Source organism: Dermochelys coriacea, chromosome 12 (genome assembly GCF_009764565.3).
Source record: "Dermochelys coriacea isolate rDerCor1 chromosome 12, rDerCor1.pri.v4, whole genome shotgun sequence".
In the NCBI taxonomy this organism is placed as follows: domain Eukaryota; kingdom Metazoa; phylum Chordata; order Testudines; family Dermochelyidae; genus Dermochelys; species Dermochelys coriacea.
In genome coordinates, this window is record NC_050079.1 from 26,417,383 (window position 1) to 26,443,810 (window position 26,428).

Below are 26,428 nucleotides of genomic sequence, written 5' to 3' on the forward strand. Positions count from 1 at the left end.
CCCTTGACTAAATAATGCATCAGGAACTTACAGAGTTCAAGGCCTAACCATAGGCACCAACACCATGGGTGCTCCATGGAAAATTTTTTGTGGCTGCTTAGCGTCCACCAGCAGCCAAACTCCCCTCCTCCCTTCCAGCGCGCCCAGATCAGGTGTTCAGGGGCTGGGGCATGATGGTGGGGGGTGGGGTGGGAAAGAACTGGGGGCTTGGAAGAAAGGGTGGAGTGGATGTGAGGCCTGGGGCAGGGGCAGGAGGAGGTAGGGCAGGGGTGGGGACTTAAAGGAAGGGGAGGAGTGGGGGCAGGGCTGGGACGGAGGGGGGGTTGAGTACTCCCCCAGGTAGAGAGGAAATCTGCACCTATGGGCCTATCTGTACCCTCCCTATGGGCTCGTTTGTGTGAGATCATGGTATTAGTGCTACCAGTCATCACACAGTGTGTGAGGATTTTCTGAACATCAAACCATTAGGATAGTAGTATCAATACAAAACAAAAATCCCTCTTATAAGCAGAAAAAAAACCAGTGTACATGCACCTCAGCCAGTGACACTGTTTGGCTTGTTTAGTTATGGAATCCCATGTTGACCTCTGTTAGAACCAGCATGGCAAAATGCTGTCAGTTGTGTACTCTATTTTGTGGTTGCTGAAAAGACCAGCAATGTGCTAACTGCACTGCAGTCTCCTGAAAACAAATGGTTCTGCTGGCCTACTGAGTTGGTGAGCCAAGAAGCCAGTGAGTTCGGATAGGTCGGGGTGAGGTTATCATTCTGTTTCAAATGAACATGCCTTTCCTAAAACAACAAATACGATAGAAACAACTCCCAACTCCTTACAACCATCTATTTGTTTTGTGATTCCAAAGAAAACTACATTGATATTCTGCTACACTGCACCACTGCTGCCTGATGCCCTGCTTTATGTTATGCTGCAATTTATTGCTTCTGTATACATTTATTTTTCCGCTGTGCCTTTCCTGATCTTTTGAATTAACAGCACTGTATCTGTTTCCTTAAGCTAAGACATTTTTGATGAACATTACACGGGTTGTATTAAAAAAGGAAAACAGAATTAAAACAGAAAAGAACACATTTATAATGTAGACAAGGATTCTCCCCCACCCCCAATATTTTCATTGTTTTTCATTAGGGATTGTTGTTGTTTCATTTCTTCCATGACAACCTCTGTAGTAGTTTTAGTTTATAATGAAATATGGTATCTGTTTTAATTTTTCTTCTTACTTTGGTTTATATTCCCCCAAACCTGTGAACACCAGCTAAGCTAACATTTCTTAGATTTTTTTTTAGTTTGGTTTTATCCCAATGACATCTTTTCCCAGTCTGTGGAGGTTAAGGGGTTTAACCTGCTTCTCTAATTTATTCATTTCCATCACCAGATTAGCCTTATGTCCTTCCCTTTAGCTTTCAAGTTCTATAGTGTGTTTTCAAAAAGAAATGAGTAGAGTACTTTGCTTGTCAGCAAAGCTAGCTTGGACAGAAAATGTCTGGAGTCCAAACAAAACTTGTGCATGAATTCAAAATTTGTATCTGCATCCAATCTGCAATCTGCAAAAATGGTCCATGGACATCCACAGATTTGCAGGGCTCTGCTTGTGGGAATGGGGCTCAGCAGCTAACCTTTCTTTTATTAAAGTAATGAGTCCACCCTTTGTATTTCATTGACTACCTCCAATTCCATACTTCTATCCATAAACCCCTTCCTAGCCAGAATTAGATTTTTCTGGAACAATGTACTAATCCAAAACAACTAGCTCACTGACAAGCTCAAGATGCAAATTTCATCCCCTTGGCACTAACCCATTGGTCCCAAGAAGCAGAAATGCATCCTAGTGCTCCTGCCAGTGAGCCAACAATTTCAGCCTGAGATAGAGAGAGAACAACATTCGTCTTCCCCTGCTAAATGCAAATAAGAAAGTTCCGTCTCCTTTGTCAGTCTTGCTGCCCTGAGTCAGTGCGATAATTTACATTTTAGTGACACTTATAAAAAACTTGCCAACACAGCTGATTACTACAAACAGTTCTGACATTTTTCCTTTGTGAAAAAATAGCTAGAATGGCTGAATGCATCCGATGAAGTGAGATGTAGCTCACAAAAGCTTATGCTCAAATAAATTTGTTAGTCTCTAAGGTGCCACAAGTACTCCTTTTCTGTTTGCTCACAGTAAATGCAAACGGCTAGATTTTCAGAAGTCTTATTCACAGAATCATAGAATATCAGAGTTGAAAGGGACCTCAGGAGATCATCTAGTCCAACCCCCTGCTCAATGCAGGGCCAATCCCCAATTTTTGCCCCAGATCCCTAAATGGCCCCCTCAAGGATTGAACTCACAACCCTGGGTTTAGCAGGCCAATGCTCAAACCGTCTTCTGCACCCACAGCTGAGGTCAGATTTTTCAAAAGAGCTCAGTTCCTAGTTAGGTGTTGAAATGAAGTGGTCAGATTTTTAAAAGTGCCCAACAGCCTGTTGAAAAATGAGAGCTTCTGGATGTCCAGTTTATTTACACTGCTTATACATGCCACTCAGTACCTGTGCACCTTTGTTCCCTTCCCCTCCATGCTGCAGGCAGCAGAACAGGGAAGGAATGTTTGATCCAGGGTTTTGCTTCCCTTCAAGATAGATTAATTCTTTTTGTTCAAGTATAAACTGTATTTACTAGTTCTGGTGAATTGCTATTGCTCATGATCATGACGGGTGCTAGCATTGGCTAGTCTCACACATATACAGGTTTTTTTCAAGGTTGTTCAATGCACCTTATCCTGCCCTGCTTTTTAACTACCGCCTTCTCTCTGGAGCAGAGACTAGCAGTTCTGAACATTTCTCTGTGTCCATATCACTACATTACCAGAGCTCTTCCACATGGAACTCAACTGAAACCACAAAAAATTTCAGTCATGACCTAAGGCAAATCTGAACTTAGATTTTTAAAGAAACCTTTGTGTCCCCTAGCCCCTTCGTATTTTTTAAATTTGCTCTCCTAGCCATTTTTCATCTTGTCTCCAATTACCTTGTGTTTAGAGTTTCCTAGGAGTATGCTTGACCTAGCCTCTTGGGGGCTACATGTAAGAAACTTCAAGGGCCTCCCTGCTTTATGTTTGTAATTGCAAGGTAAGCCAGCAAAATGTGCCCAAACTTGGAAATACTATTGTGTAGAGCTGTATGTTGTGGCAAAAAAATTGTGATCCCAGCAGCTGTCAGTGGCTTGCAAGGTTCACCGACGAGTACAGTGAAAGCACAGGGCTAGGAGTCAGGAGTTTCTAATCTGTATGAAGCCATTCATTTCCTGTGACTTTAGACAAGGTACTTAGGCCACAGTTCAGGAGAGCACTTAAGCCTACAGAGAGGCATTAAAGGCCCGTCGTTGAATTCAATACTAACAATGACATTGAGGGAGTTGGAAATATGGTAAAACAGTTAAAACATAAGCATAATTACAGTTTCTATCTTAAAAGGGTATCAAGAGAAGAATGGGAAAAGCACATACATTTAAACTGTTACAAGTCAGCACTGTTTTGCTAAGTGCTGGTATTTTCAAAGGAATTTATGGTTAACTCTTGAACAAAGATTATACATCTGATTTCCTTTAACAGCAAGGGAAATATCAGCTTATTTTCGCAACTGGAACAAATCCATGCATTGCTTTTCAGGGCAGTTTCTCTTGAGTACATGGAATTTTTTACGAAGACTTTTGTTCAGACTTAGCAGTAGTTCTACTTGTAGTGTGTGAGGATTTAACAGCAGAAAATTGCTATAGAGTAAAATACAAAGAGAGAGCGAGAGAACCTTCTTGTTCATAGAGGGATTCAGGTTGGTTGATACAGGAAGCTAGAGAAAGTATATTCATAGTAGAATGCACTTAAATAATTCACATTCTCTCCCAACAGGCCAAATTTCATGGTAGTTATGCAGATTAAATTAAAACCCTGTATTTAGTGCTAAAATTACACTACTCCAGAATATGCTAGGGAAGGAGATCTGTTACTTCTCTGAAAGGAGAACTGTTATATTGTGAAGTCCAATTGAGCTGCAAGGATTTCTGACCCTGCAAGATGGAATGAATTTTGTGTGTGTGTAATTATTATTAAAACGAACTTTCTATAGAATGGATGGGATTGTTCTGCTCCCTGAATATATCTGACCATATCCAGTTTTCTGTAATATAAGGCACTGCTGTGGACGCATACATGTAACTACTCACATTCCCCCCATGACTACTGTGATCCAGGCAATACACAGTACTGAGACTACAGGATTCATGTTGAATATACAGGCCAGTATTATGAGTCCTGTGGTAGCACTTGGGAGTACCTGTCATGTACCAGGACCCCATTGTGCAAGGCGCTGTATGAGCACAGAACAAAAAGAAAATGTGTCCCAAAGAATTCACCCTAAGAAACTGTGATTCCTGGTAAGAGTAAGCATGGGCCTCCTGCCACAGCAAATCTTAAAGATATCTGGGTATCCACTGAGAACAGTTTGAGCCCCCTTAATCCTCCAGGATGGAGCTATATGCTGAGTATATGATAGCAACCTCTCCTAGAATAAATCTATACAATCCCCTGCCTGTAAGTCTGCTCTGACTCTAGACAGACACCTTGAAAGATGAACTTGGGGACTCAACCTTTCTCAATCCCACTACTGATAATTTCCCAGATCCTTCCCCACCTATTGTGGAAACCCCCTAAGCTTCCCAAAGACAAATTTCCTGATTCCCTTCCAGGCTAACAAAGCCCTGCATCTATTACTGGCAAGCTACCTTAGTCACCCCTGCTCCCTAACCATTCCATAACCCCTCAAAGAACATGGTGCTATGTGGGCTACATCTGCATGTCATTATTCACAAGAGGTCTGCTGAAATCTGGGCTCAGTTCTGCCCCTAAAGGAATACACAAATACAGGGAGAAACTGCAGCTCTGCCATTCACTTTCATATATACAACAAGTAAGAATGCTGGCCAGTAGCTGGTACATTCCCTACTGAAATACATGAGTGATGGGCACCTTCTAAATACTATGGCCTGATTCACCACTGTGTTACACCCATATAACTCCACTGATTTCAATGGTATTACACCAAGGTAAAACAAGTATAACAGGGTGGAGAATCAGGCCCCATGTCACTTTCTATCTAAACAGTGACAGAGAGAGAGTGTGCCCGCACTGTCAACCATGCCTTCCCTCTCCTCTAATCTCCTTCACAACATTTACGAAATATAATACCTTGGACTTTTAGAGAAGCAAGCTCTAATACTGTTAAGGTCCATACAACTGCAGTTTTAGACACACTTACTCATGCTTTTCGTGATAATCACAGCTCAATGAAACATTAAAATTGAAACCAATCCACTGAATCAAACTGAAATGAACAACTAAAAACTTATTGAATAAAAGCAAACCAAAGGCAATAGCTTTTTAATCTTTCAGCTCTCCCCTGGCCAAATCCTAAAGTCTTGGCTCAATCCTTATTCAGGCAAAGCTCCCACTGATCTTAGTGAGAGTTTTGTCTGAGCAAGAACTTGATGTGGGATGTGATCCTGCAAGGTGCTGCTCAATGCCTTCCTCAGCCAGTAGCTTCAGTGGAAGTTGAGGAGCCTCATCACCTTTCAGGATTGGGCCCTGAGCCCCAGCATCTGCTATCCCAGACCAATGCCTCCTCTGTACTTTTATTATTACATCACTCTCTTCCTTTGGCCTGTCTCACACACGCACTTCATCCAAAGCATAAATTTATATTCTACCCGCCTCAGAGACGTCCTGGGGTATTTTGCACAAAAGATTGAGGATACAATGTGACCTTTAGTGTCTTGGTAAAGGACATTTGTCCTTTTCATGACTGTTAGTGCTAGCTACATGTGACAGGATATTTGGGTGCCTTAAGAGGGGATCTGGGTAGTTATGCCCAAATACACGCACCTGAGAACTAGATGCTGGTTGCCAAGAACTACTAATGACTGAGAGCTGGAATCAGAGTAGGAAGAGTCTCAGCTGCACCAAGTTAACAACTTATCAAGGCAAGAGGAAACTTTATAAAGGTAGAGCAGAAGCCTAATTGAGTGAGTACTGTCTCAGTGTTGATGCTGCAGACGGTGGTGGATGATAACCTCAGGTATGTCATTGGCTTTTTTTTTTTTGGGCGTGCTTTCTCCCAAATTTGTGTAAGGAAAGAAATCAATCAATATTTTTCTTTCCCTGATGGACTGGAAGACCTATTGTTAATTATAAAGTGACCCAGCTGTTGAGACCCTTTGAGTATTGACAAAAACCGACAGCAGTAAAACATGAGCTAACAGGGTAGGTAACTGTGGCTTAACAGCAAAAGTACTCACTACACATACCTTCATTTTGGCTTTGTAGTAGGGGTGCTAAGTACTAATCATAGTTTTGTCATGACAACAAAACTGGGAAGCCAGTGCCTAGTCTGCTCCTCTGGAGTGTAGAGAAGTGTGGGAGGTGAGTGTAAGCCCCATCTGACTCAAGGAGTGGTTATTTCCCCAGTTTGTGGTGGTGGTTTTTTGTTTTTTTTTAAATACTCTAGTCTCCTTTTAATATCAGTGGAGGGCTGGGGTTTTAATAAAAAAAAATCCCTTCAATAGTGGGCATGTTGCTTTTGAATGTAAATGTTGGTTGGTTTTTTTTTAAATGCATGTACTGTATGGTAGCTTACAAGGAAACCCTACAACTGTCCTCTGCTGTTGTTATAGAATGATCAATATGGCTTTTTTCCTAATTCAAATAGCCTTGTATCTGGCTGCTCAGTAGTGATGCAAACAGACTTGTAGCTAAGGCTGGAGAAATCTAACACATCCCATTTGTGACACAAACATCCCTACTATTTCTTCCTATACCACCAGCTTTGCTTGCAGCTATTTTGTCACCACCACTGTTCATTCATCCTTGTGCCTCCTGCTCTTAAAGGGTTATTTTTGATGCTGAACTTATTTTGCTAACCTTTGCTTCTCTCTAAGTGTCTGTCTCCTACTCTGAATCCTCTACCTACAGCTGATCAGATTTTCTTAATATTTTGCACTAGCAAGCTGGATTGAGAATTAAACACTTGCCCTTCTATTTCAGCTTCTGTTTATAGCCAGAACTGTGTTTATTTAAACACTTCTTGTAAGTAGCCACCCTCCTCATTTCCCCAGCTCAGATGGTTGGGGTTGGTTCCATATCCTCAGGCAATAGAACAGATGCTCACTACTGTGAATACAGAATGATCTTCAAAAACCAGAAATTGTGGTCTGGATAAAAAAGCAGGGGCATACAAACAAGAATTTGGGTGCTTTTTTTCTTATGAGTGGGAAAAGGAACAGCATATAGGGCCAAATCTTGTGATACTGAGCAGCCACATGTTACACTGATGCAAATAGAAGTTGTACATGCTGAGAATGCATGAGGATTTGACCCAGGAATACTAGGGTCAAAAAGACCATTTGGACTACCCAGTGTGACTGCTTGGTATGTAATTCCTGCTAAAATATAATCTAATATGGTTTGTAGATGCATGTAGTAATGGTGCCATATCAACCTCCCTTTGGAATCTCTTCCTCTGCCTAATGTCTCTTCTAGCAATTAGGAACTTCTCCTGGTATTTAACTTAAACTCTTCCTTAGCTCCTCCCATTTTCCTGACCCTTCCATTTTTGAGTCTTTCACTATTTGCATATTTGAAGTACCATAGCTTTTTCTGTTCTAAATGGGTCCCTCAGGTACCTAACACATTGTAGTAACTATTGGTAAAGGTACCGTCTATGATGGACACCACTATATCTGGTTTTATAAAAATAAAAACAAAAGTTCTCTTTTCTCCTCCCTCCCCTTTTCAGTCACTGACTGAATTGAGAGTATTAGGTTTGATGTTAATGACACTCTGGGCAGGAGGTGTTTTGTGTTCCCATCCACTTTCATTGGTCTGTTTCAGGGATTGATGTGCTGTCAGTGTTTTAACAAAGGGCTCTCCACAATTTCCTTTTAGCCTCGGATAAAACTTCACATCCCTAGGGTGTGACTGCATAGACGGGAGAACTAATGGGCTGGGGAATCTATTTTAAAGAAAAATGCTTTTGCCTTCTTCGTTGGTTACGGTTTGAGAAAGTACTGGGCACACTTGTATTAAGTTTATTAGTTGGAAATGTGTATGCTTTGTTCCTGGAAGTTGCACTAAGAATACTGAACTTAAACTGTTAAACTTGTATAATTTGAAGTGAGGTGCCTTTATTTGTATAAAGGCCTTGTATTTATGCTGTCTGTGAACAGTTTATCCCAAATGGCGGGTATCTTTAAAACAAACTGGTCCATTCTAAAGGCAAAAGAGGTGCTCCTGTGAAATGTTTTTAGGAGCCCTTGTGGTAAGACCTATTTGGGAGGGATGACTTAGGGGTGGGTGGGTGTGAACTCTGATTTCCCTTAGAGACAGAGAAACCACTCCTCCTCCCCTTCAGTTTGGTAGTGGTAATTTAGTGATTCTCAAACTCTGGGTTGTGACCCCATTTTAACATTAGATTTGCTGGGACCCACAGCTGAGGCGGAAGCCTGAGATTCACCCCCAACCTGGGGTGGCAGGGCTCAGGCTCTGGCCCATTGTCCCCACACACGGTCATGTAGAATTTTGTTGTCAGAAGTGGATCACTGTGCAATGACTTTTGAAAACTCTGAGCTAGGCTCTCCCATAATATTGTATAGTATCTACGACTACTTGGCTGAATTATTTTTTTTTCTCCTCCAAAGGTGCTAAGCCCCTCTAATGCAGTTATACATAGCTATCCATATGAAAACAATTGTTCAAATGGCTGATAAAATTGCCTCTTGAGAAACTACCAAGTACCTGCATTCCTTGTCCTGAATGCAGTAACATATTAGAAAGTGTACTCTGCTGACTTCCAACTGGCAGATTTTTTTTTTCTTTCAGTTGTAGACATTTCCAGCCTGGTTGGGGCATAAGTTAGAAAACACAATCACTGCCTCTTGATGTCAATGAATGAGTGGAACATCTATGCAATTTAAGCACTGTTTTACTCAACCTGTCTATCGTGTAGAGTCCATGTTGTTTCAGTACCAGCTTAATCATTGACATTCTCTCACTTTTATACCAGCTTCTAAGAAGGTAACTGGGGAGAAGGGGAACAAAACTAAAATGAAGACAGTGGAACAAAACAACACACTGGAGTGAGTAGCTATTAGTATGAAAGGGGTTTGGGGCTGATAGAAATTCCATAATAACAGTAAAATATAGAACCTGTGTGCTCTGACAGTTTCACCAGCTGCTTGATAATGCAATTAATCTATTATAAAAGTGCCCTACTAATTACATGAAAAATAGCTGAATCCTCTGAGAGTTACTTGCAAGAAAACTGACATCTGCTGTCTTGTTCCATCCATGTACAACACATTTAATTTTCTTTCTTCCTTCCTGTGGAAATAGGGATTCCAACATGGACAGCTCTTACTTTAACATGTGCTTGTTACAGGGCAGAGAACCGAACATTCCATTATGGCCAGAGCAACCTTTCTGGCATCTGTGTCCCTCTGCTCTCCAAGAGGTTTGGAATAATTGTCTGGTGTATGCATATAGTAACAGATCCACTGGCTGTACATTCCTCAATACACCTCTCTTGATTCTCACTTGTCCAGCCTTCCAACTCCAGCAAGGATGGAGTGTCCTTTCCATGTGATGTGGCTGCAACCTGGGCAATTGATATGGAGGCACTGCTTTGCCTGTGAGTCGGCATCCCCCTCTTGACTTCACTGGTTTGGACCAAAGGAAGGACGGGAGTCTATTGCATTTGGAACCAGCTATGCTGCAGGAGTTGCCAGAGCAGTGGAGATCTACCATCTGCCTTTCTTTCAGGGCTCCACTCCTAGATAACCAATCTGTCCTGTGTGGATGTAGTTGGCAAAAACACTGAGTGAATTTGCTCATCTGCCTTTTGATTGCATTTCCTCCATCAAGAGTTCCACTACCTGCCTCAGACAGTCGTCAGCCCAAAGCTGTTGATGCTTCCTGAGGTTTCTGGGTTAATTAACCACCACCCACCACTCGGTGTTGACCAGTACAGGTTGTACTGCTTACAGTCATAGCGGTAGCAGGTTTTCAATTCTGACCTGACCTAACGGTTTTGACCTTCCAACTAATGGTTGTATTAGGACAGGGGTTTCCAAAAGATCCTTAAATGCAAAACAGCTAGAAGTAGTTCAGCTATTTAGGTTCTACAGTGACCACCAACCTCACACTGGATGAAGACCTAAATGTTCGCACTGGAAAAGCTGCCACCACCTTTAGCAGACTAACTAAAAGAGCATGGAACAACTCAAAGCTGACCATCAAAACCAAAATGCTAGTGTACCAAGCTTGCGTCCTCAGCACTGTCATGTATGGAGGGGAAACATGGACAACTTATGCTCATCAGGAGACAAGGTTGAACAGTTTCTACCTACGATGCTTACGCTGCATACGCAACACCAAACAGCAGGATAAAGTCACCAATGCAAAGGTTCTTCAAAGGGCAAATTTACCAACTGTTATAGCCCTGTTCAAGCAAAGATGACTGTGCAGTCTGGGCCATCTGAAAAGGTTGGGAAATGGATGCATACCCAAGAACATGCTATACGGGGAGCTATCAGAGGGAACAAGAACAGGACATCCCAAGCTTTGCTATAAACAAACATGCAAGTGAGATATAAAGGGATTTGAATTGATTCTGACCAATGGGGAAATCTTGGCAAGTGTCTGTAACAAATGACACCATCGTCTTCATCAGGGTATCAAAGTCCATAACAGCAGCGCTCTCCTACAGCTTGAAGAGAAAAGAGACCATAGGAAGCAAGCAGCTCCCAACCAAGATCCATACATTTTGCAATAACTGCCAAAAATCATGCAAATCTCAGATTGGCCTAGTCGGTCACATGAGACATTGCAAACCATCTACATCATAGGCTGCAATTCCCACTGTCTTGTGGATGAAAGGAGGCCAACAAAGCCTTCCAGCTAAGGTATTTGTGTCCACCTCTAACACAGTATCTGAGAGCCTCACAACCATCAATCAGTCTGTCCTCTCACCACCTCTGTGAGGAAGGGAAGTGCTATTCTCCCCATCTGTAAAATGAGGATAATGAGGCACAGAGACTAAATGACTTGACCATGGTTAAATAGGAAGTCTGTTCAAGAGCAGGGACTTGAATCCAGATCTGATAAGTCCTAGACAACAGTTAAACCAATGGACCAACTTTTCTCCCAACAACTCTTTAGAGAGGTTCCTGTCTTCCACCTTCCTCTCTCCCGTCCGTGCTATAGTAGACTGAACATAATCTGAGACACAGAGGTGCAGGAAACTTTGGGATGTTCTTAACCTGCACACCTCCCCACAGTGCAAAGTTTGGACCTGCTGTACCCAAAGGTGTTACTAGAGCACAATTTGGTTTTGAGTATTTAAGCTTCTGAAATAAGGGAATATTTGCTCTTGTGCAGAGAGCTAACACCAGAACTGTGGACACTGAAGTCCCACTAAAGTAAGTCCTCTTAAGAATTAAGTGGTGTGCCAACCTTTTGCAGGCCCTCTGAAGAGGGGAGAATTTCAACCCAGAAGCACAAAAGCAATGATTATAAAAACTAAATCACAAAGGAATTAATTTAAGCAAAGATGGAAATAGATTTACATTCACATCACGTTGTCACTTTTCTTTCTGTAAATTATGGAGGGCTGAAAAATCTTTCAAAGTTCAAAATCATGTTTAGTCCTCTTTATGCAGAAACTCTTCACTTGACATCCCATAGACTCTGAATCTGGTAAAGATTGAAATTCAATCTGTCCATTCAGAAGTCTCTCATCATGGTTTATGATCATTGTATCACAAAGGAAATTCACTTCCAAAATTATCTGCTTAGATTTTTCTCTTAAGGAATGCCGTATGGCAAAACCTGAGACCACCTTAGACTTTTGTTTGGTGAGTAGAAAAAGGACAGCTGTTCTTTCTATCCAGTCAGCTCATCAAAACTACAGAACAAGTAACTAATAGGATCCACTGCAGACCAATAATGTGTGTCATTGTGAGGTCAAAACCCTCACCATGAAATCTCTCATTTGTCTAACATGTAGCCATGGGTCTGCTTCCTCCCCTTCCCCCCACTCCCCAGAGAAAATGGCAATAAGACTTTTCTCGTGCTAGTTCTTGCTTCATCTAGCATTTTGCATATTATTACAGAGCCAAAAGACTATAGAAGATTCTACAACTGAACATCCAGGACCAGATTATGAGCTGTTTGTGACATCATTCCATATGCTTTATGAAAATATGCTTGAGATGAATGACTTAACTGAGATGTACTTTATGCAAGATGGCTCATGTGAGATCATTGGAAAGGTTATGGTTTACTGAATGTGATTATCCCATTTGTATGCCTGTATCATTTCTGTATCTAAAGTTAGGAATATTGCCTATGTATCTATATTTAAACTGATTTTTTTGGGTGACTCCCACTAACATTTCAGGTACAACAATGGAAAAGCCAGACAGGGTGGATGGCTCATCAGTGAGGACAATGAACTGTGAAAAGCTTGGCTTTCCTGTGGACACTCCATACTGCCACTGACTCATGGACACTGTAATCCTACAGAGTCAGGTGTTCTTGTCACCTGGTAGTAAAACATTACCTGGGACTTCTTGTAACTTTCCACTGTGAGGGAAGGGGGTCAAGTTTGGGAAACAAAGGATTTCCACCTTTATGTAAATCCTATTTAAGGTTGGGGAGGAAAGCAAACAGGACACCTCCTCTCCATGGCCTGTCTGCCCAAGAAGAAAAACTGAAGGCAAGGGGGGAGTCCAGACTGAGATGGGTCCAGTCTGAAAAGGAATATAACTGGAACTCTGAACCACAGAAGCTTTACAAACTGCCTGCAACAATATCTAGGGTGAGAAATACTATTTGTAACCAATTTCTTTAGTGAAACCAGCCTAGTTTGCATGTTTGATGTTTATTTGCTTAGTAATCTGCTTTGTTTTGTTTGTTACCCCTTTACCACTTAAAATCTGCCTTTTATAGTAAAGTTTTTGTTTATTAAACAGCTTCTGTAATTTCTAATGGGGAAAGGGGGGATGAAGTGTGCATACCTCCCTCCAAATTGAGGGAGGGGGGCAAATTTCATAATATAGCTTTTGGGCTTGCACTCCAAGGGAGGTGGACATCTGAAGCTGGAGCAAGTCACTTACGCTGTGTCGTGTGTGTGTGTGTGTGCGCGCGTGCTGTCTCAGCAAGACCGGTTAAAGGGGGCCCATGCTGGCAGAACGGGTAGACTTGGTGGTATCTCCACACATCAGGTAGCTTCCAACTGGAGTCCAACCAGTCTGTTTGAATTTAAACTGTTATAACTAACTTCATTGACCTCAATATTACTCTAGATCTTCATCATTGTAACTGAGATCAGAATCTGTCTCTAGTTCTCTAACTTCTGCAGAAACTTTCATTGACTCTAATAGAAATAGTGGTGATGTTTACTTCATCTGTTTGAAATGTAGATGAAATTCATTTTGTTTAAAGGCTGTTGTGATCTTCTTGTATAAAGAAATTTCTATTAACCCAGCACTTAAACTGGTCTGTCTATAAATATCAACATTTCTAATTGATTTTAGAGAGGATAGTCTTCTAAAATGCCAGCACGCCCAGTAAAGGTCTTGTGTGACAGATTTAATTGCATTTTTACTCCACATCCCAGTCCAGGGACTTGCAAAGTAAGTGAGGCATGCATTCAACTATTTTAATGTTAACTTAAATTCATAATAGCTGTTTTTAAATGGTAAATTATTAAGGGAACTGCACTTTTCCTGTTGTGTCCTTATCAATGATGTGAGGCTTTTGCAAGGGTTGACATTTTTTTCCTCCCTAACAGATTTACATTTGTGGTTGTACCACACTATCCTTAATGAGAAGCTGTGTATGTATTATAGGCTAAAAACCACACTAATTCTGAGCTTTAATAAAGAGCATTGGTAATTTGTCTAAACGCCTGATTCCTGCAACCTTTGGGTCTGATTTCAAGGTCTGAGTGCTTGAAATGTTCACTGGGAGTTGCTGTGCTCAATATCTTGCAAGATCAGACACTAGCTGAAAGGAAGTAGTAATTAAAACATTTTGCTAGTTGAAACACCACAAAGATCCTTTCCATCCTATTGGAAAAAATTTCAACTGGCCTGTAAGTTGCATGTACAAATTCTAGATATGCCTGTGTAAATTAGGTTTGTACTTTGTGACCGATTGCCTACGTGCCTGTGAATGTGGGGTTTTTTTTACTGAGGCTGTGACTGAATGCGTCTCTTAGTAAAATGAAGAAAGTAACACTCGAGGCAGTGCCAACTCAAGTGCCGTTAAGCACACAATCCAATTTTCTAATCCAATTTTCTCATCCTATTTTGAACATGTGCATGGTGTTGCTTTCTCCAATTATTGATATTTTCACTACTTTTGGTGATCTTAGGTTTTTTGAGTGAGATATATTTGATTTAATTTGTGATTCTCTGAATTAAAACCATTATTTTATTTTTTATTATTAAGCCAGGAAACACCAGATCCTTCTTTGTTGCAGCAAGTATGTCTCACATTTGAAATGACTTTAGTCCCCAAATACTAAAAGTTGGGGACAAAAATAAGTCTGAAATTGCTGTCAGAGCAATCTATAATTGCATTTGATTTTGGGGCAACCCAGCATATCTGATGCAGTCTCAAGCTGTGTGTGGTATTTAAGAAGTGATCTATAGATTAATAGAACTGGAGTCCTCTGTAAATAAGTCTTAAAATACCACTGAAAGAAATAAGGGTTTGTACAGAATGTGAGCAGATGCATCACAAATACACACTACATGGAAAGGGATGAAACTGCTAATGTAAGCAGGCACCACTGTGTATAGAAAGGCTGTGCATGCGGAATTAGGTTATGCAAAGAAGTCTGGGCTGAGTGTTTACCCCCAAAAGACTTCCTAAGGTCAGACCTAGGCTGAACCAAGACCCCATGATGCCATTTTTTTTAGCCCAACTGCATAAAATACCCCACAGATACCTGAGAAGAAGGTGTTGGAAAAGCAGAGCTGTGAGGAGAAAGCATTGTAAACGAGCTGGAAAAGCAAGCTGACACGAGCAGCACCACTTTTTTAAAAAATTTTTTTTTAAATTCATGAGAACATCCTTCCTGTGAGCTATTTCTAGATCAGGTGCAACTTTGCTGCTTCCTCAGGTATGGTGCTGGAAGTAATTGGTTACAATATAAACCTCCCTTAAGCTGGGTAAGTGCCCTTTATGCTTTGCTTCATGTCCTAAGGTAAAATCACTGTCTGAAAGCTATTGCTGATTGTACTGTATGATCAGATGCAAAGGTGATGAGTGCCATGTAAGAAACCAGATAACCATGGAGACATGGGACTTAAGATCTGTTTGGGAGGAGAACCCATAACTAACACATTTCATATGATGCAAATGGATCTGCTCTTGCACATTTATAGCAATAAAGTGTGCACAGAATGCAGCTCTATAGTATTAAATCTAAAGGCTAAGACTACCTTGAGGCAAACTTTTTTATTCTGCCCAATTGTGGGGAGGAGGATCGTTTTGTTTCCTTGCACACATGGTTGAATTTTCAGATATGGGTCCCTGCTATAGGTGGTTGCCCACATCTGAAAATCTATCAGCACTTGAGCAATAGTCACTGCTATACTGAGATTTTTGTGGCAATATGGTTTGGGGTGGTAGTAGGTGGGGCATAAATAGCATGCTGCTACTTATTCATACAGGCTTCCTAACTTGCTGTAGTGCTAGTATTTTAACAGCCCTTGGTATTAGCAGCACCATCTTAAACTGGCAGAGATGCCTGATTGTGGCAACTGCCTTGTATGAAACTCTTCTTTGCTTTTGTTTTGAGACTATTGGGAAATAAAATATACTAGTACCTTATTGCAGTGGTGCTCAACCTTAGTACACAAGAGGGCCACAAACCTAAGTACAACCTTGTGCTTCTACTGATTTTTTTTTTAATAAGATTGAGTTCCCTGTGTTTTATATTAAGTTCAGCTTGTTTCATATGTATTTAGATAAGCTGTTGCTATATATAGTATTGTCTTTTTAAAAACATACTTTATGCACTGGTTTCTTTATTTGTATCAGAAGTATAGAAAATGGACAGGGGCCACGGCAGGCACATACAGAGAACACAATGCTAATAAATCTGCCATTTGATATATTGTGTTGAAGTAGGCTGCGGGCCTTATGAAATGCTCTGCTGGACTGTGTCAGGCCCATAGGTTGGACAGCCCTCCCTTACTGTGACACCTTGGACTCAAGTCCAGCTGCAAACAGCAAATCAGTCCTTCCATGGAAATATAGTGAATTCTTCTTGTAGGCAAGTTTTGATTTGTATAGGTCTCTCCCCCACACTTCTGTGGCTATTTATACATGATCTGTTTTATGGGACTTTGTTCCTCTGAGCTTGTTACAGAAGAAATGCTAAAATGACTCTAGTTAACTGTTTTGATCAGCATGTTTTATAGGGTATCTTAGTATTTGATAGCTTTGCAAACAAATTTAGAAAATCCTATATATTGAAGTACCCCATGTTGCTTGGTATTTATTAGATACTTGAGACTTAAGTAGTCAGTTGCTTTAATTCTTTTTATAAAGTAAAAGTTCATTTTGCAGAAAAGTTTTAAAAGGTTCCAAAGGCAGTAAATGCATATTCAGTTTTGGCTTGCAGAAACAGGGACTGGCCAGTTCCCCCTTGTCAAGCATCTCAGCTTTTTTTATTTTTATTTTTAATTGTCATGGCTATCCCAAGATAAAGGCTTATTATAAAAACAAAAAAAAACCCCACACCCAAAACAACCCAGGTCAATCCTTCATCTCCAAGACATGGATATTTATATACATCTTCCTCCTTCTCTCCCGACTCCTTTTTTAGATGTCAGTTATGGGGCTTTTCTTACAGGTACAAGGTCTTGCAAGCAGTCTCCTCCTGAATTAGTGCTGATTTGTGGCACAGATGGCAGGGATATTTGGGCAGTGAGTGGCTCTTATAATTACCCTTGAACACTCGTGCATTTTACTACAGCTCCTCAGATCCACTAAGTTGACAGGTGAGAAGCCAAGGTCGCTCTAAGCCTTGCATCCTTCTATACAATACAGTAATTTTGGCCGTTATGAAATTCTTAATTATAAACACATTTTCTGTGCTCCATGGGCTCATGAAGTCTAATTGCCTTTGGATTATAGACTATATTAATACAGTACTTGTTTGTATAAATGCTTTCAATGTCACTTTGTGCATTGCTGCTGGCTGTCAGTTTATTGTCCCTAGTATAACTCTGGCTCCTAGTCATTCCTCAAACTTGTAGCTATATGCTTAGTGCATGAGGTTGTGTTAATTGAGAAAATGAGGTCAATGGACACGTCTAGCTAGTAATTAAGGACAGTAGTGCACCCTCAGTCCCATTTACACTTTGGAATAGGGTTCTGACAACTCTCCTTTTGGCAAGTTTATGGCAACAAAATATAAATATTAAACTGAAGTTCAAACTCCTATAGTTTGAAATCAGCAGTTTAGCAATGCAAGAACAAAAATCAAGGGAACAGGCTAGGCCGAAACTGTTAATCACCCATATACTAGTAAATAGTTATCACTGAAATTGTAAGTACTACTTTTCATAACTTGCATTATCAATTGATTAAAAAGTACTCAAGATATTGCTTGGTCACTGCCTGAACACTTTCCTACATACTGTCTACAGAAATCAATCCTTTGAATACATTTGACATCTTTGCTTTTATGGTAATTCTTTGAAAGGAACACAATGTTTTAACCTGCTGACAGTTGCAGGGGTTACTTTGCATTAACATTTCCAAATGCAGAGAATCTAGCCTGCAGTTGCTCCTCATGTTTTTTGTTTTTGTTCCATCCCGCCCCGGCCCATAGCTGCCAATGTTTAATAGGTTCCAGCACTGATGACTGGCTTCTTAAGTATCATCAGCTTTTGGATTATACTCCCCCTTTTTAAAACTGGCATTTTGTTGCAGCACCTTTCATGATACATTAGCTAAATACATTGAGCAGAGCTAAATCATCCATTCCCACTACTTCTATTTGCTAGTATTCTGCTTGAAATCCACATGCAATATAAACAAGGGACTTAAACATAAATAAGCCCCCCAAGCACTCATATATTCATGCAGCATCAAACTCTGAACAAATCTAATGTAAAGTGCAGTCTGGAGAACGATTCAACAGGAAGGTGTATTGACTGTCCGATGGAGGAAATTGAAGGGTAACTCACTTGAGCATGTTAGTTTGATGGACATGTAGTCTCTGCCACAATCCTTCTTGTAGTGACAGCGCAGCCAATTCAAGAGGCAGGGTCCGTTGCCACACTGTAATTCTTCTTTCTTACAGGGCAGAATGCTTTCCTCATCTAGAAGGAAGAGAAACAATGGATTGCTTTGTTACTGAAGTGGGAAAGGCCTGCTGCACAATGCCACAGCTTTTAAAGTATCTTCCTCTTAGTGGTCTCTAAAAGCCCTGTGAGAGTCGAAACAGATTTGTCTGTTCTTTGTCGGACAAAGCAAAAAGTGGCCTCCAATGCCAACAAAAGCTTTACTATATCGTTAATCACTTATACAGTGCTGTAAACCTATGAAGCACTGCACACAGGGAAAATGTGCCCAACAAATCACAGAAGGTAAAATTTTTCAAGAGTGTAGGTACTTAAGTCAAGTCTAAAAATGGGATATGAGTGTTTAGGAAAACTTACCTGCAGTGTTTGTCCCAGACTGTATGCAAAAGGGATGGCAAAAAAAGAGGATAAACTTAGAGCTTCCTAACTTTCAGGATAATGGAACGGCTGGACTGAGGTAGCCATGGATGGGACCATCTCGCAACTCCTTTCAGCTCCCATCCTTACTTTTTCAAATTGGAATCTCCTAGTGTGTGGGCTGAACACCCTAAACATCAGACAAATGTGCATTTGGACAAATATTAGAGCATAATTCATGTTTGGGTTTGGAGATCATTAGGACACAGCAGAGTCCAACTTGCCATTAAAATTTGAGCATGCCAAGATTTTTCTCCTACCATATGTGTAGTGGGGGAGAATGAAGAATCCACTCACTCCTCAAGACCATCTCTGATGCTAGAGGAGGCATTTAATAGCTAACCACCCACCTCTGCACATGTAGGGGAAAGGTTAATTTTTTTGTTGCCCAGTGACACAACTGAGTGTTAAGCTCCTCACCCTATCATCTCGGTGTGAGGGGGCAAGAATAACTCTGTGCATGTCTACCCTACAAATGCCCCAGCAGCACAGCTGTGGCACAGAAGCTATGCTGCCATAGTGTAGACTCTTGCTACAGCAATGGTCTATATAATCCACCCCTTGAGGTGGTAGGTAGGTCAAGGGAAGAATTCTTCCATCTGCATCTACAGTGGGAGTTAGGTCGACCTATCTGTTCCACAGTGTGAGACACTTTTTGCAGTCTTGAGTGAAGCAGCTAGGTTGACCTTTAGTTTTAGGTGCAGACAAGGCCTTTGTTTCCAGTCACTACGAAGAAGCAGAAGTTTGGCTAATAGGGCCCCAGCAATTCTGAATCATGAGAAATAAGTCATGTGGCATTCAGGTGAAGAAATGGTTAAAAGTTTGGGTCAGCATTTATTGTTACTGAACATGGTTATGCATTCCTACTCTGAATGTTCTGAGTTGTGTAACTAGAGCTGAGTGGCTATTGCAGAAGCAGTGGGACCATTTTTAATGGATACTCCTAAACAAGTACTTGAATAGACACTTGCTCACACCACTGTCTGGGGAGCAGGCGCTCTTCATATTGTTGTCTGTCTGTGTGCAAAAATCAATGTTTGCACCATGTGCAGGGGAAAACATTCATCCTTCCTTATTCTCCTGTTTTTGAAATCTTACTCATCCAGTTGAGGAAGAGCAACACTATGATGTAGATGACCAGTCACACCCTGAAAATGGTGCTGAAGAGAATGGTGAGTTTATAATCTGTCCAGACTCTTGGTTCAATACTTGTGGAGCACAAATAGTCTCAGAAATGAGGATGAATGTGCTTACAATTCAGAACTTCTGTAGAAAGAAGTCCAGCTTCAGTAGTACAGCTGGCTACGTTATTTTCATTGAAGATGAATTTCTGAAAGGTGTAAGTAATGCACATGCTTTGGCAAAGTTTTAACAACTGGGAGAAGAGGCACTTTATTTACCACTTAACTGGTGTCCCTTATAGCTCTACTGCTAACTGAATTTAGTAATGAAGGACAGTAGGAATAGAAAACCAACAGTTTAATTCTACACTTTCAGTACTGATCCTATACCCTAAAATTAAATTGAAGTCACTTGGTTATCACCAGCTTTAACAACATGCCAAATAAGTCAGACCTCACCCTGAAAATACCAGATCCTGGAAGCAAAGTAACAGAAAAACCCAGTGTGCAAACTGCAAATCCAGCCTGACACAAGCCTTCTGACTAAAGGCTTTTGTTTCCTCTCCAATATTCTTAATTCAGAGCCTTTGTCCACTTTCATAGCAGGAAAACCATGCAGTTAAAAGTAATTGTTCATGATTTCCAATTCTCCACACTGCTGCTCCAGTGGAAAAAATGTCAGAACCCACAAATGTATTTATAAATAGCACCAGCATTGAAAGCACACTTTTACTATATGTATTAGACTATACTCTTGTAACCTGGCAGCTCTGAAATCTACATGGTAATAATCAGAACTTTTGTTTTGTAATTCTAGCACATCTTGGAAAATGTTTTCTGAACAGCTGCAGTACTCATGGCAGGTACTTGAAACATGAAATTTGGGAACCAGGGTATTTACCAAATAGAGAATTCACTACAATCTAAAGGCTTTCTAAAGAATTTTTTCTGAAGGAGCTAAAATTCTTAAAAGTGAAGGCAGGCTAATGGAGCTTGCAGGATCCATTTCACTCCTGGTAGAAGAGATCAGACCCATTAACTTCATACAGATCTAAGCTTAGAGAAACTTGCATGCAGATGTTCTGAGCAGGTCAGGGAAACTGCTAATGAAATTACTCTTAAAAATTGTGTGTGTGTACACACTCCCACAGCATTATTCCACAGGCTCCCCATTTATTTCAAGATCTAGTTTTAAGATGTCCTAACTTTTTTAAACATTCTGAACTTGTTCCAGCCCAACAGGTTTCACTGCCTCTCACTGCTCCCTTTTCAGTTGTCCAACACTGAGTTCTTTTCTGTAACTCCAACAGTTTTACAGCTGTTGATGCAAACGCATTGCCTCTGCTGTTCCATAGTCAGGAACTGCAATCTTGCCTCTATACTACAAGGATTCTCTGCTTGATTGCAAATGTCACCTGAAAACACATCCACTGTGCAGGTGAGGGACAAAAGTTCTAAATGTCCTTTCTCTTGGCTATTAGTTGTTTGGGATACAGTTCATATGAAAGATGCTATTAAAAACTGAACTGTGGTATAATGGAGAGGAGAGTTCTTAGGCTTGTGAGCTATAAGGAATGGTATGAGCAAAATGAGCTTCCTTATCCTGAGAAGCAATGGAGGCTGGTGACCCCTAAAAGGGTAGGCAAAATTGACTCTTATAAAGGTGTTTATAGTCAATCTACAATAGGAGACGCTGTCTCCAAACAGAGGCAGCCAACCACTCAAGGGGCTTTTATTGCCACAATAATCTCTTGGGGGGGGGGGGGGGGCTGGAGGAAGGTGAAGGCGCTGTTGAAGGACAAAATATGGGCAAGGGGCTAAATTCTGTTCTCACTTATACTGGGGGAACTCCACTGAAGACAACAGTGTTACTCTAGCAATCCAGTGAGTTGGACAAAGAAGGGTGACTGTCAAATTATTTGAGTGAGCCATTATATTAGAAAAATCTTAGTACTGGCAAGGAAACTAGAGATGCTGAACTTCCATGGTAATCAATTTTTTTACCCACTTCACTTTAATTTCATGTGTCTTCTGAAGTCACAGGGGTCTTGATTAAAAATACAGCACTCTACATAAAGGGTTAAACGAAATTATGCCACTAAAATTAGTGGACTGGTCTTTCTCTCAGGACATCCGGTAAACAGCCATTTCTGTTCCTGGACATTGTCCTCTCCTGTATTTCTGGCCTCTTTTGTACATTTGTATTAATCTTTCTCTTGCCTACCTGGAGCAGAGATTTCAGCTGGGCATCTTGCAGAACCCAATTATTTCTTACTGTTTTGAAATCTGATCTCTCATCTGCAAGCTGAGCTACATGCAGGAATCACTGAGTGAAATTCTGTAGCCTGTTACACAGGAGGCCAGACTAGATGATTGCATTGGGCCCTCCTGGTCTTAAGTCATTTAAACGGTTTTCATTTAAATAGGGAAAAATATTAAATGGTGTTAAAGGGGTGGTAAATACTGAGAAGTGATATGCATTGAATAGCTTTGTGCTCAGTGCAAATCCAAACAATGGATCTTATTCCTCCGCTCTGTTTACTGTCTTCCCTCTGAAAAGGAATCAGCTTGGTACAATTTACATAATATCTAATTACCAACTAATAGTGACCTTGATTAATGTATTGGCTACTTCCAGTCAGCAACATTTGTGTGGATACAGTACAAAGACAGCATCTAGACTTAAAACACTCAGAGCATGAAAACATTATATTTTAATATGCTAAGTGAATGAATGGATTCTATTGCCCAAGGGCATTTGTCTTTCTGAAACAAACTGTAAGCAGAAAGGTGTAATAAAAATGTTCATTTTCCAGTACACAGTCTGGAGAGGTTCAATGCTTCTTGACAGTGACTTCTAGTCCTATGATAGGTGTCACTCAGATTCTTAGTCCCATTTCTATTCCAGTGGTGGCAGACACAGAAACAATTCAAATTCATGCAGTACTTGGTGTATCTCATTAGCAAAAGGTCCTCGCATTCAAATCTGAGTAGCACCATTGATGCTACTCTGTTTTGTTCTGGCCCCTATATACTAATGTAATCATAGGGTGTCTTTGAAATGCATTAAATAACATAGGTGAGTCAATATTGATTTTGACATTTTTGGTTCAAGCACTGTATTTGTTTCAGCAAGGAGTGGCTTTTGGCTTTGTTTGTTGGGTAGCCAGTGAATCTGATCTTCAGTTTTGGATCAATTTGACTTGGTACATGACCTAATGTGTAAGCAACAAATTGCTTTCCAAGTTGATGTTTCTATTTTGGCACAAACCAGCAGAAATTAAATCAATCTTCCTCCTGATGCATGATCAGAAAACTGCTTTTTCCAGAGGTTCCAGGAGCTGGAGAACAAGCCTGGCAAATCTCTCAGGTGGAGCAGCTCCCAGCCTATGACCCTACATAGTGAACCTGCCTCCCAGAAACTCTAGAAGAGCTAAGCAGAGCTGGATGGATAACTAACTTTATCTCCCCCAGGATGTAAATTCCAACACCAGGAGACCGTTCATCCCCAATCAGCACAAAAAGATGAGAATTTTCGTGGTACAGAAATTCTGAAAAACTTCAGTTTGGAAACATTGGAACTACTGTTGAAATGTTTGCATATTGAAGTATTATACAATTATATATGAAAAATTGGACCTGAACCTAAATACTCTAGTTTGAAACTTTCCATAGAAAACTTAGCAAAATTAACAATTTCCTTGGAATACTTTTACAATTCTCCCCGTGCAGACACTAAGCCAGCTCAGTCTATAGCATTATGGGAGTTTTTGGTAGCACAGCTGCCATAACTTGGATTTTTTTTGTATAGATAACCCTTTTAAAAAGAAGTTACCGATAGTCACACACTGAGAAACTGGGTGTGTACATTCCTTCCCTGCCTGTAAGTCCGGGTAGTAGGTGCTAGAGATGTGTGAAAACCAGTGCTGGCAAGAGTTAGCATATCCACCCTTACTCTTATTTTTCATTGCCACAAATTCCCTTATCCTTTGCATCATGCCCCTCTGCTTCCCACCCTTTACTATTGCTTATTTTCCCTGCATTCAATCCAATATTGTCATGTCTCTGTTCTCAGTTCATCTGCTGCCATTCATAATTATGGATCTCTTTCTGACTCTTCTGTACCATTCTCATTTTCTCTCAAATCACTCCTGACCCCTCTCTCTCAGCTTGGCCTTTCTCTCAATCCAGTCCACAGCACTCTCTAGATACAGATTACAATTCTCTGCTTACTCTGTCTGCTCCTAATGCCCCAGTCTCTATTTCAGCCATTAAAGAACCTTCTGAGCATCATTTGACCCACAATCTTATCCTCTCAGAACTCCGGAACTTCCTGTACTGAAACTCAACAGAGGATTTCCCATTGCTTCCATCAGATGCCATTATGAAATCAGTGTTGGCCACTACTCCCTACACAGACAATGTGCAGATAAGGGAGGAAAATTGCCCTCCTAGGTTTATCCTGATTTCATGCTGCTTTGTCCTGTGTGCTGGAGAGAATACTGAACCCTGGTAACAGCATGGAACCTCCCTTCTGTTCCCCACTCCTTAATCTGTGCCAGCATCTCTGACAAAGCTGTTAAGTGGGTGGGCTGCAAATGCACCTACCTCCAAACCTGCAGGGTCAGGGGAAATCTGCATTTCTGTACAGACTCCTCTGTACCTGGAGCTTTCTGGCCCCTGGAAAGAAGAACATCTTGCTCTTATAATACAGGCAATCCAGACTGAAATGTAGGATAGAGAAGTCAAGAGATTACAGGAAAACTGCTAAGAACTTGCAGGCAGGATGACTAGAGTAGACTTGGAAACAGTGTGAGGACAACAGCTGGAAAAGAGAACCCTGATTCCAGGAGAAATCATTAACCCATTAGTGGCTGAAATGAAAATGATAGTAGGGCAAACGAATGGTGTATATGGGGAAGGGCTCTCTAATGTCTCAGTAGTGAGTGAAGGACCTGTTTGACAGTCTGCAGTTGGAGACTGTTGGATTACAAGCTCCCTGGGGATGCAACCATCCTGTCAAAACACTAGAGCCTGGGGGGTGAGCAGGGGCATTGCAACAACCATTGGTACCCTGCCCATGAGAAATGCTGGAGAGAGCATGCCTGCATCTCCCCAGGGATGTTCCATGTGCACTCTGTACCAGGCAATAGGATGGTGCAGATTGTTGCTCCAAGTGTGCTGGCCAAGCTCCATGGATTTATATGTAAGGAGGTGGGAATGATCCCACCTTTTCCCTACCCCTCTTCAGAGTGCTTTGTTCCCAGAGGAGCAAGGAGTGAGCAACTTCTGCTCTGCCCAAAGCAAAGGGCCTGTTGTAGGAAGCCTTTCTGTGGTCCCACAAAGGGCATGGGCATGAGTTGCTTACACATCCCTCATAGAAAACACCATTCCAGTCCATCCCTTCCATGAAATAGGAAATAAGATCTGATAAAGACAGAGGGAAAGACACCCCAAAAATAGTGGATGCATTATAAAGGATCTCTTCTCTGGCCATGTAACATGCTGCTGGGGCCAACCAAAGCTGTGAGCCACTACTAACCCTCTGCCTCAGCAAAAGTGAGCCTTGCTAGAGGTCAGACTGTCAGCTCCTGGCTACACCAGTGTGCCATCCTCACCAGCTAACTCCTTAAGGCTCTCGACCCATACCTCACCTAGCAGGTAAAAATCTGTGAATTCCGCCTCAGTTTCTCAAATGTTCCTCTGCAATGCACAGCTCCTGTCACTGACCATTCATGAAGATATTAAGTTCATTGCTCTCTTGAATTAATCTCTTGATTCTTTAACTGGGGAAAATATACACTTCTTCAAGCACCGCTCTGAGTTGGTTTATAACCAGTTTATTAACAAGACATAAGCTAAGTGATACCAATTAGCAGGAATAAAGGTAGAAATGGTTACAAGTAAATAGATAAGACTAAAACTTAATCTAGCAAGATGCAGTCTTTGTTCAAGATGGCTTCTCTCACCCAGTCTCCTTTCTAGCTTTTACTGGCCAGCCTGCCCAGGATCCATCACAGAGATGAAATCACTTGGTTTCTTTGTCTCCTAAGGTGAAGGATAAAGATGGAGTCTCTGCTCCTTATATCCCCAAAGGGATGTCTTTACTTTACAAGTCAGGAAGCCCTCCCCACCCCCCACCACATGCTCCCTTATACCATGCAGTATGGCCAGGGGGTGAAAATTGTGAGGAGGTGCAGGGTAGCATGTGAGCAAGAAAGGTAAAAAATCCCTTTCTTTGTATAGCTGTCTCAAGTCTCTCTTTGCAAGACATCTGCTTATAAAAAGGGGGTTTCAATCAAGGAGCATGGGGAACAGTTGCTCTGAGTGACCCCATTCATTGCAGATTAGTTATTGCAGCTCAGATATGGGCAAAACCTGCATTCTTCCTCACTTGTGTGTGCATGGAGGATTTCCGCTGTGGGGTGGCTTTGCTTTGCATGGAGAGTAGGGCAGGATTTAGG

At 41.2% G+C, this 26,428-nt stretch overlaps 1 protein-coding gene across 2 annotated transcripts in view; it reads right to left on the reverse strand.

Moving 5' to 3' along the window:
- Positions 1–26,428, reverse strand: part of LOC119841207 (protein BEAN1-like) — a 107,231-nt gene that overhangs the window by 75,059 nt on the left and 5,744 nt on the right. For both annotated transcript variants that reach the window (XM_038368424.2, XM_038368423.2), the window contains one exon: positions 18,310–18,444. In XM_038368424.2, the coding sequence (XP_038224352.1) occupies positions 18,310–18,444 (135 nt within the window). The remainder of the gene's footprint in view (positions 1–18,309; positions 18,445–26,428) is intronic.